This window comes from Arvicanthis niloticus, unplaced genomic scaffold (assembly GCF_011762505.2).
Source record: "Arvicanthis niloticus isolate mArvNil1 unplaced genomic scaffold, mArvNil1.pat.X pat_scaffold_313_arrow_ctg1, whole genome shotgun sequence".
Classification (NCBI taxonomy): Eukaryota; Metazoa; Chordata; class Mammalia; order Rodentia; family Muridae; genus Arvicanthis; species Arvicanthis niloticus.
Window position 1 is genome coordinate 78,375 of NW_023045969.1, and position 11,475 is coordinate 89,849.

General features: G+C 37.2%; 1 protein-coding gene across 1 annotated transcript; it reads right to left on the reverse strand.

The window, feature by feature from the left end:
• Positions 1-315: 315 nt before the first annotated feature.
• LOC117701897 (olfactory receptor 1468-like) lies at positions 316-4,821 on the reverse strand. Its single transcript, XM_034493308.2, has 2 exons — positions 4,596-4,821; positions 316-1,635 (listed from the first exon to the last, which is right to left on the reverse strand). The coding sequence occupies exons 1-2, from the start codon at positions 4,612-4,614 to the stop codon at positions 680-682; spliced, it is 975 nt and encodes a 324-aa protein (XP_034349199.2). The 5' UTR covers positions 4,615-4,821; the 3' UTR covers positions 316-679.
• Between the last annotated feature and the right edge of the window lie 6,654 nt (positions 4,822-11,475).

Here is an 11,475-nt window from a genome sequence, read left to right on the forward strand (position 1 = left end):
CTGCATACATGTTGTGATTGTTTAGCTTGGGTTTCTATGGGACTTCTATGGGAATGGGGGTATCTTTGACTCTTTTGCCTACCCTTGGGATCCTTTTCTTCCTCCTGAGTTGCCTCGTCCAGTCTTGATATGAGGCATTGTGTTTAGTCTTATTGCATCTTGTTATGGGTAAAAGAGGTTCAGTGGATCTGAGGGAGTAGAGAGGTTGTGGGGAGTCTAGAAAGAGTTGAAGGAAGGGAGGATGCACTTGGAATACATTATATGAGAGAATAATAAAAAGAAAAGAGAAAAGAAAAAGGCTACTGAACATTAACATAGGATCATGCTATATTATTTATTCATATTTAAAAAGTGTACTGCAGTCAACACAGAAAGTTGTCTGACATTACAAAATCTTGGTATAACAAGAATGTAAAGAAGGGAGATCTGATAAAACAGTGGCTGTTACCTAATGATTTTTCTAGAATCACATGTGCAAAGTAGAGGGTGGCAATGCGGAGTCACTCAAGGGCCCTTCTCTAACCAAACTACATTGCAAAACTCATGTTTGCAAATAGAAATATTAAGTAGTATGTTCTTGAAAGTGGGTCTCTTGCAGAAGTACATTTTGTTATAATAGTATCAATATATTTACTAGTTAAATTTACTATTTTACTAGTTAAAAATCACATTGGTATCATTATAAAGAGATTTTTTTCTTGCAAAGGACTCTGATCAGGGCCTCTTTCATATCTCTGTTCCTCAGGCTGTAGATGAAGGGATTCAGCATGGGAGTCACCACTGTGCACATCATAGCCATGACAGTCTCCTTCACAGTAGAGTTATTAGCTGATGGACATAAGTAGAGAGCAAAAATTGTCCCATAGAACAGTGAGACCACAGACAGGTGGGACCCACAGGTGGAGAAGATCTTGTGTAAAACATGAGCAGATGAAATCTTTAGAATGGAGCAGACAATTTGTATATAGGACACAACAATGAGTAAGAATGGAATGATGCTAACAAGCCCTCCCAAGATTAATATCATTAATTCATTAATATGAATGTCAGAGCAGGCCAACTTGAGCAGGGCAGATATGTCACAGAAAAAGTGGTGGATCACGTTATCCTTACAGAAAGACAATCTAGCCAAGAGTAGAGTGTGAAACATAGAATACAACACAGTAAATACCCAGGACAGCAGCACCACACACACACAGAGCTTGGGGCTCATGATGCTCATGTAATGAAAGGGGAAGCAGATGGCCACATAGCGGTCATAGGCCATAACCAAAAGAAGAATGCTCTCCAGGTCTCCAAAAACCAATAAAAAGTACATTTGTGTCAGACAGCAAGCATAGGAGATGGATGTGTCCTGGCTCTGCATGTTCTGCAGCAACTTGGGCATTGTGACAGAGGAAAAGCAGAGGTCAGAGAAGGACAAGTTGCTGAGAAACAAGTACATGGGTGTGTGGAGATGGGAGTCCAGAAGAATGAGGATGATGATGACGAGGTTCCCCAGGACAGTGGTGAGGTACATGGCCAGGAACAGGGCATAGAACAGGTGCTGGTGCTCTGGGGGGATGGGCAGGCCCAGGAGGAGGAACTGAGAGATGACAGTTTTGTTGTTCATTATCATTCTTTGTTTCCAGTATCCTAATTAGAAAATATCAATGTTCCTTAAAATTCAAAATAATAATGAACATATATCTAGGACACATATTCTAACACAATGGATTTTTGCGGTTATTATATATTCAAAACTTCTAATATCTGTAATCATTACTGTCATTAATATTTTCAACTGTTCTTTAATAAGGTTCTATTTCTCTTCTTTTCCTAGACTGTTCTATGCCTTATTTTACTAAGACACAAAATGGACTAATGCTTCTCTCTCCTGTTACCTGCTCATCCTGGGTGATTCTTGTTTGTTCTTTTGTAAGTTGCTCTATGTTTTTCTTATATAGATGTTTTTGGAGAATGTGATTAAACTTTGTCATCATAATTTTATATAAATGTCATGAACAACTCAAATTCTTGAATGCCTTAGATTACCATTTCAAACTCATGTGTGCATGTCCCTATAACATACATATTTATCCTCCACTGTTAACTAATCATCTTCTTTCCATTGCATGTATGCCAGGCATCAGGAGCTCAAACCCCAAGTGAAATTCATGTCTTCATTTTGTTGTTTCTTAAAGGATTCCATATTCTTCTACCTCTCCAGTCCCCCATAGAATAAAGAATGCAATTCAGGTTTGAGTCAGAACTGTGTGTCCCTTAAAAACTGTCTTGAATATCCCTGGAAATTTGGTGTGAACTGATAAGACACCAGCTTATTTTCTTAAATGTCCTCAGCTCTGCTGAGGCTGACTCAAAGTTTCTGGTTGATGGTCCTGCCCACCTTCACTTTATTTGCAGATACAGGAACAGGCTTCTATTCTCAGCACTTATGTGCATCATCCCATCTCACATTCTTCTGCTGCCATCACTGGACCTGATGTGCCCTGAATCCCAGTGAAGGCTAGATCCTGCATAACTCATTAAAGACATAGTAATTATCCAGGACCTTTCTAGTACCAATTTACTTCAGGGATCGCTAATGGAAACAAACTATAGTCACCAATCTCTCCTTCCTACACTTATGGGAAGGTAGAATTTATATAACAACAACAGCAGCAGCAGCAACAACAAAAAACAAAAAAGAAATAAAGAAATAGCAAAAATAGTGTCAATCAAAGAATGGAAAGATGCACACTCATTCCTTGTTTAGACAATAGTTAAGACTTCTGTTTGACTGGCTCCCACTTTTTCAGGACAAATCTTAGTTGCTATGTAGATATTTCCTAAATGTCATTAAAATCTGTAGACTCAGTAAATAATTAACACTTTATCAAATGATGGACTTCATGAAACCCGATGAAGAAATTAGGGGAAAAGGACGGATGACTAGAGAAAAAAAAATTTGATCTTCTGCTTTAGTTGCAAGTGTGTAACCTTTACTCTTCTGAGGAATTCCAATATTCTAGATAGTGCCTTAAATGTTCCTCTATTAGTCTCTAACACTATGCATTCTCTCCCTTAAGTCATATGCATGGACACACACCCACATGTGTGTGCATACACACCAAATACGTGCCTTCATGTGATTGTGGACAAGACTGGCTAATGAATCAGTCACATTTCTTAAAGCTGACAAAACAGAAGAAAGGTAAAAAAAACTTAGCAACTTTCTCTGAAATGCTATAATCTAGTCTGACTGCATGCATCTTCACAGACTGGCAGTGTTTACTGCAGCAGAATTCAGAGTTTGCATACTTAGTCATTGTGGGTTAGCAATGCAGAAATAATGTAGGAAAAATATGCACTATTTAAAAAGATGATCTTCGTATGTATCCCAGACCAACCTCAAATATGCAACAGTGCTGCCTCTGTGTTCTGAATACTGGGATGCAGACACATGTAGCCTTACCAGTTTTCTGCTTCTCATGTAAATGAAAAGTGCCCTTATCTTATGTGTGCCTGTTTGTGGACTTCCCTACTCTTCAGAGGGTGTTGGCCAACAGTCCATGAGGAAAAAGGAAGCAGAAGCGATGAGCAGGGTTCAACCCTCTGAGTATGACAGAAGGACTCTCAGATATCACTGCAGTGAGACAAGTCTACTTTATTGTCCCAGCATAAGGTGTGCAAGGGCTTTATAGGGGTGCAAGTGGAAAGAGCTAATTGGTCATAGCAACAAGCTTGTGTGAAGGCTGATTGGTCATATTACAGCGCCTAATTATCATGCAGGTAGGAAGCTAGCTCAGGACTTGTGTGCAGAGTTATGTAGCCTTGCAGAGTTCTCTGTACCAGGTCATTTTTCATACAAGCCCAGCCACCTGTGTTCAGGGATACTCTCAGACAAAGTCAGGCAGAAACTGGGAAGCCTAACTCAGGAAGCATGTCCTCCATCTTGTGCAGATCTCAGAAAGCCATCTGTTCATGGGTGACTGAACCTTAATAGCAGGATTCTCTAATAAATGTGTACAAAGATCAGAAGCCAGAGAACTCACTATTAACTATTAGCACTGATGGGTTAATGTACCTATAACTTCTGTAGATGTCAAGCCTACAGTTCTCAAATGAAACACCACATGAAAAAAATCACAGGACAATTGTTTCTAACACTTGGTACACTTGCATATCACCTTGGATTCTATAGAATCCTTGAATTTGGTTGAGGAGCTTTCATTATATATTTACATGAACACCTAGATGATATCAATGTCACCCTTGAAGGACTACACTCAGCAGTAGTCTCATACAATACCAATAAAACAGAGATTTGTGAACTTGTGCAGATAAAATAGATTATTATTTTGGGGAGGACACTGTTCAGTTTGTGAAGATCCATTGGTGAAAGAATAGTGAACAACCCTTCAGCATGACAGCAATGAACTCCATTTCCCAGGACTGCTTTTGTGTTGAAATGGTAGGATATTGAGAGAAAAAAGGATATAATGGGCAATTGTAATGAATCTGTCAATGTGAACGAGGTTACATGAGGACCATGAAACAAATACTTGTGCAGTATAGTGCAGTCCTGGAGACAGAAAAGAAGAATGTTATCGTACCTGGAAAACTGCCCCACATCACACTGGAGATTCATGTGGATTCACAGCAAGACACATGCTTATTTTCTTGAATGTACACAGTTCTGCTGAGGCTGAGTAAAAGTTTCTTGTTCATGATCCTGCTCACCTTTATTTTATTTGCAGACACCAGAACTCCCAGCCTCTGTACTCATCACCTATTTGGACAATCCCTACTCACATCCCCCTGTTGCCATCTCTGTGCCTTATGGGCCCTTCATCCCAGAGGAGTCCAGATCCTGAATAACTCACCAAGGACAAAGTAATTACCCAGGACCTTTGTAGGACAAATTGACTTCAGGGATCTCTGGTGGAGACCAATTATAATCACCAACCACTATTTCTTACACTTAGGAGAAGGTGCAATTAAAAGAACAAAAACAAACAAAACTGATAAACAATTAGCAGCAGTAAGAAAACCAAAAAATCCCTGGAAAGATGCATACTTCTTGCTTGTTCAGGTAATGAACAGGGCTTCTGTTGACTGGAGCTCACTTTATTGGGGTGGGTAAGGAAGGGTGACTGAAAAATCACCCTATCTTATCACTCATTATTCTTATTGTTAATTACTTAAATGGTCTCAACAAAAATTTACACAAGAAATCATCATCAATATGTTTTATATTTTTGGTTTTGAGCCTAAAGTTTAAGTGCTGAGCCATCTCTGCAGCTCATCCAACATTTAAGCATCATTTAAGCATAATGAGACCATAGAAAATCATACACTCTGGGAAGGCTTCCAAGGGCAGCATCTCAATCAAACACAACAGATTACTAGCAAGACGACTTAGGGCAGACAAATAACCTTCTAGAAAAATAAATGTCATCACCTGACTTTCTGCCTGTGTCAATATGTGAAAAGGGCAGGCATATGGTAAGCACATGGCATGTTTCATACTTTCTTAAGCCAACAGAAAATTCATCCATCTTTCTATGCTTGTTTACTCATTTTTGTTTCCTTACCTCTAATATAAAAATGTTAATCATACCTACTACCACCATTATCCAACCCCTCTCCATGTATGTAAGATTATTTTATAATTCCATGTTGTAAAAGTTCACCATTTATAATTTCTTCCTTCAGGATAATTTTATGAATTTGGAAGTCATTGATTAGAAGAAGTTCTGTCTGTGAAAATGAAACACAAAGTTTTAACTCTAGGACATATTGATCCTTATTAGTTTAATCTTTATTGGGCTCTTCAAGATGATTAACGTAGGTCTTTGAATGTGTAAACAGTAAGTGGGATCTAAGCATGTGTACAGGATTTTAGACACAGTGTTACCTGCTCTGCTTGTGTAGAACAACCACATTTTGCTTGCTATTGATTGGTTTTAATCAAGAATGATGTGTCTATTCTCTGTGATTTGGTTGACACAAGAAGCAAAAGTGGATGGATGGTAGGCTCAAGTCCCAATTCTACCATCCCTAATAACTGAGATATTTATTCAATAAACTGATTAAACAGCTTTAGTATTTCCCATGTTATTTAAAGCAATCTACAATGCATTTTAGAACCCACAACCCCCCAAGGAATTCCTGTGCCCATTCACATACACTCTCACTTCAAACCACCCCAGGCAATTTAATTCTATATTCTTATGGATTTTCCTCTTTTTTTGACTTTATATTGTCTTTTTGTGAATTTCATATCCTGCACCCCAATTCCTCACATCCCCCTGTCCCTCTATATTCAACCTCTTTCTTTTCAACCTTCCTCATCAAACAAAACAAAACAAAACAAAACAAAACAAAACAAAACAAAACAAAACAAAACAGCTTGCCTTTGAAGCTGGTTCACATCAAGGTGTGTCACACAGTGTACCCTTTTCCCAAATAGCTTTACTTGGAAGTGTTCACTGAAGTGAGTCATTGTCTGTTCCAGGCCCTTAGCTTCTGTGCATGTAGTCTTTTGTTTGGGTTCCCTCACTCAGGATGATATTTTCTAGTTCCATCCATTTGCCAGCAAAATTCATAACGCCCCTGTTTTCAATAGCTGTGCAGTAGTCTATTGTGTAAATGAACCACATTTCTTTATCCATTTTTTTGGTTGAGGGCCATCTGCATTGTTTCCAGTTCCTGACTGTTACAAATCAGGCTGATATTAACAGAGTGGGGCATGTATTCTTGTGGGATGGTGGAGTATTTTTGGGTATATTACCAGGAGTGGTATAGCTAGGTTTTTAGGTAGAACTACTTCCAATTTTCTGAGGAACCACCAGCTTGATTTCCTGAGTGGTTGTAGCAGTTTTCAATCCCATCAGTAATGGAGGAGTATAATGCTCCCCTTTCTCGACATCCTCACCAACTTGTGCTGTCACTTGAGTTTTTGATCTTAGGCATACTGATGAGTGTGAGATGGAATTTCAGGGTCATTTTGATTTGCATTTCCATTATGCCTAAGGACACTGAACATTTCTTTAAGTGCTTATCAGTCATTTGAGATGGTCATGTGATTATTTTCCTTTCGATTTGTTTAAATGGTGAATTACTTTGATGGATTTTCCTATATTGATTGAAACAGCCTGGTATCCCTGGTGTGAAGCCTACTTGATTATGGGAAATGATGTTTTTAGTGTATTCTTGAATTTGGTTTGTGAGAATTTTATTGAGTATATTTAGGTTGATGTTTATAAGCAAAATTGTTTTGAAAGTCTTTCTTTATTGAGTCTTTGTGTGGCTTAGGTTTTGGGATGATAGAATGGATTAGGTAATTTTCCCCATAATGATATTTTATTCAGACATAAAGTTATATGAAACATGCCATTTGCTTGACAATGGGTGCATTTTATTAGGTTAGCAAGCCATACATAAAAGAACAATAGGGCCATAATTTTTCCTCTTTGTAGGTTGTAATTTTATATAGACATATAAAACTACAAGCCGGCATTAGCAGGGAAGAGAAAGGAGTAGGATGGACAGTTAAGACAGACAAAGCATATGATAGACTGAAAAGATTTTTCCATGACACCAGGTACTAGGTAAAATGAATATATGGGAATTAAAAACCAATAGTACATGTTTAATAAAGCATGATGGAAATTTTGCATACTATCTGCTAAGTGTCAGGCACTCTTGTAAGTCCCCTTCAATGTTTACAAGCATGTGTCCTTTAATATAGGAAAGAATAAAATTTATACCAATATCCAGGGAACTTGGGAGAATAAACGGAGTCACAAAATGAATGGCAATCTGAGTAAACATGAATATGAACTTTCTTGAGTAAAACTGGAAACAATTCAACCCTCTGAGGTGGGTGCACCAGAGTTTGGTCAAGAAGAGGATATTAGATAAACATCTTCATGACACAAATGGTAATTGGCAGCACCAAGTGCAAACACAGGTCCCTGTATCCAGAGTGTGCACTCAACTCTTTTTCCTTAACTTCACCCTTAGGGATGTTGACACTATTGCTCAGATGAGTACTGTGGCCTTGGCTCCACTATTGTCACTTGTGACCTCCTTGTAGGTGCTCCACAGTTTTCAAAATGAGTCTTTCCCATAGAGATTCCCCTCCTTTTTACCCTGATGTAGTCAATCTGAGCAGAAACATATTATTCCTTCCCTTTTCCACATAAAAGAGGCCACGACAGCATCTTTGCTTGTCTCTTGCATTTCCAGTGATATCTCCTTCACACAAATCCATGGTTCTCTCTGAAGTCCACTACCCAATAACTCCAGGGCCTGACAATCTGGATATGGTCCATATAGTTCTTGTCTTTATATTACAGTCAAAGAATTGATGCTTAGTAAATAATTGTATAATTGATCATGAGTTTACAAACCAACTTTAACAAAGATTCCACTGAACATATGATGAGGTTTTTTACCATCTTCATTCGGAAACAGAAGTTAGAGAAAATAGAAAGCTTTAGGAGAAGCAGATATCAGTCCCAGTTCTAAACATAAGTGTCTCCGTGAATCCCTGGATTGTGACACTAGCAGGTTTACTTATCAGGATGAGAATTTAGTGTCTTGTGGTCAACTATGAATGGAAAGACTCAAGTCCTTAAGCCCCCACCATTTAGGACTCAGGTAACTCAATGTGCATCTTCCTCAGAAGGGATACTCAACCTCTTAGCTGATCAGACACACTCTGTGCTAGGACAGAAGTTGCATTTGGAATCAGAGGCTACAGTAATCTAGCACCAGCAGTGATTGACTCTTTCTTCCTGGTTTCCTCCACCCAATCCTCATCCATTTGACTCTATCTTGGTACAACCAAACAGCTTGAAAGAAGGAAATAGCATATCCATCTTGAGGAAAAGAAAATTCACTCACATGGACAGAATTTTAGGATCTTTGAGTTTACAAAAAGAATGTACTAATATCTAACATTTATAGAAATCACTTCTAATTTTAATTTTTCTCGTTTTCATATAATCACATATAATATGTTGACCACATCTCTCATACTAGAAATCTAGTTTCAGTCTTCTATATATACACATGCAGTTTTGCCAGCAATGTTTGTTGAAGGTTTTGTATTTACTCCAATGGGTAATTTTGGCTTCCTTCTCAATATATATTTCTATATAAATGTAACAATGATATTAAGGAAGATCATGAATTTCAGAGGAATGGGAGAGCACAGAAAAAGTTTGAGGGCAAGAGGGAGGAATGAGAATGACATGATAGGGCATACATCTGTGCAGTGCTCAAAAAAATAAATTAGAAAAAGAAAACTTAGAAACTTTGGTGACTGAAGTTAAATGGGATTCTTTCTGGGTCTCCTATTCTGTACCATTCATCTACAGCAGTAGTCCTCAACCATTGGGTGGTGGGTACTTTGGGAGTAAGCAATTCTTTCATAGGGGTTGTATATCAAATATCCTACAAATCAGATATTTAGATTGTGATTCATAAAAGTACAATAATTATAGTTATGAAATAGCAATAAAATAATTTTTAGTTGGAGGTCACCACAACTTGAGGAACTGTATTAAAGGTCACAGCATTAAGAAGGTTGAGAACCAATGATCTACAGTTTTCTTTAAGCTAGTATCATGCTGTTTTTATTTATATCACTCTATACTATAGTTTCAACTTAGATATTATAATATCTCCTGAATTGTTCTTTTTTTTTTTCCTAAGGGTTGCTTGAGATGTTGTGGGATTTTAAAAATACAACTTCAAATGTAAGATTGTTATTTCTATTTGTGTGACATTTTTCTTTAAAATTCTGCTTGTAATTGCATTAAATCTGTAAGATTGCCTTTGGTAGCATGGCCATTTTAATAATATTAAATTTTCCAATCCACGAACATTCATATTATTTCCATATTGTAACTTTTGCCTTAATTTAGTTCATCAATGTCTTAAAGTTTCAACTAAAGAGGTCTTTCACTTCATTAGTTAAGTTTATTTCAAAATATTTTTTAATCCACTATATTGTATACTCTAATAGGTGAATTATAAGTCTCTTGACTGTAGCTCTTAAAATTAGAATTAGATTTCAATTATTGAAATGATTCATTACAATATAACTTTCTTAAGCATGAAAGAATCATTATTAGGGGATGAGGAATGACTGAACATAGGCAAAGGACGCTTGACTCATGAAAATGAGTAAGAAGCTGATTCTTTTTCTAGTTTTAACTCAGCTGGGATTGTTTATTTTTTGGTGGTGGACAAGTGATTGAAATCATTTTGATAAAGTGTAAAATCTAGTTTAAAGCTCTGCAGCTTCAGAATAGCTATTCTAAGTGTATAGAAAATCATTACAAACTTTGGGTCTGATTAATTTCACTGTGTGATATTTTTTATTTGCAGGTGTTTTTGAACATATGCTGCGGGTGGAATTGTATCTTTAATTTATTTTTCAAAACAGTGTTGTTATAGGAATGCTGCTGACTTATGTGTTAATTTTATATTCTGTTATTTGCCGATGTAAGAGTTTACAAAGTTTATACAGTTTGTTAGAGCCAAGAGTTTCTGGTGGTATCCCAGGGTTTTTTAATATATAGAATCATGTTATCTGTAATGAAGGATTCCCTTTAGTGCACAAAAGTCAGCTCTAACTGGATCAAAGACTTCAACATAAAACGCAGAATTCTGAAACTTCTGTATGAAAAGGAAAGGAAAACACTACCAGACATGGGCAGAGAAAAGGATTTTCTAAGTAGGACTGGGGTCACTTCCAACCCTGCTCATATGGGTAGCTCTTCTTCAACTGACTGGTTCCCAAAGTAAAGCAGTATGATATGGATGTGGGAGAGGAACTTGTAATGAAGCAGGGGGAGGAGCGAGAGAAAAACCAGAGAGTGAGAGGGTGAGACCAGTTAGCATGCATTACATACATCTAGAAAATTACTAAAGAACAATTTTGATGGAAATTTTTAAAAAAGAAATAAAATACAGAATTTTCTTACAGTTTGCACTCCAAGTTTATATAGAAGTTTGAAATGTTGTGCATGTCTAATTTTTATCTCACAGCACACTTTCTTTCAATGGAAATAAAAATAGTAACAGGGTTGTATATATTTTTTTAAAAAATCAAAGTAAAGTAATCAGAAATAAGATTAGTTATTGGGAGGAGTCCAGGGCCAAGGGCAGTTGCTACTCCCTAAGGACAAGTAAGGCATGTGACGTGGATACAGCAGAGTAAGATAATGTCAAGACAAAATCTTGTGTTTATAAACCTAGATCAGTTAGGGGACAAAGGTACACATTGAGGGTACAAAGAACAAGAAAAGAATGGTTGGCTGACACACTAAAGACTTAAAACAACAGAGTAATCGAGAATGTCTGGAAGGTGTGTGCTTTAGTTATCCACCAGTGTGATTTGCGTGTGATTACTAATGATGTTCTGCCCATCATTCAGCAGAACATTGCCAAGAAGAAATCTGACTTCTCCAGAAA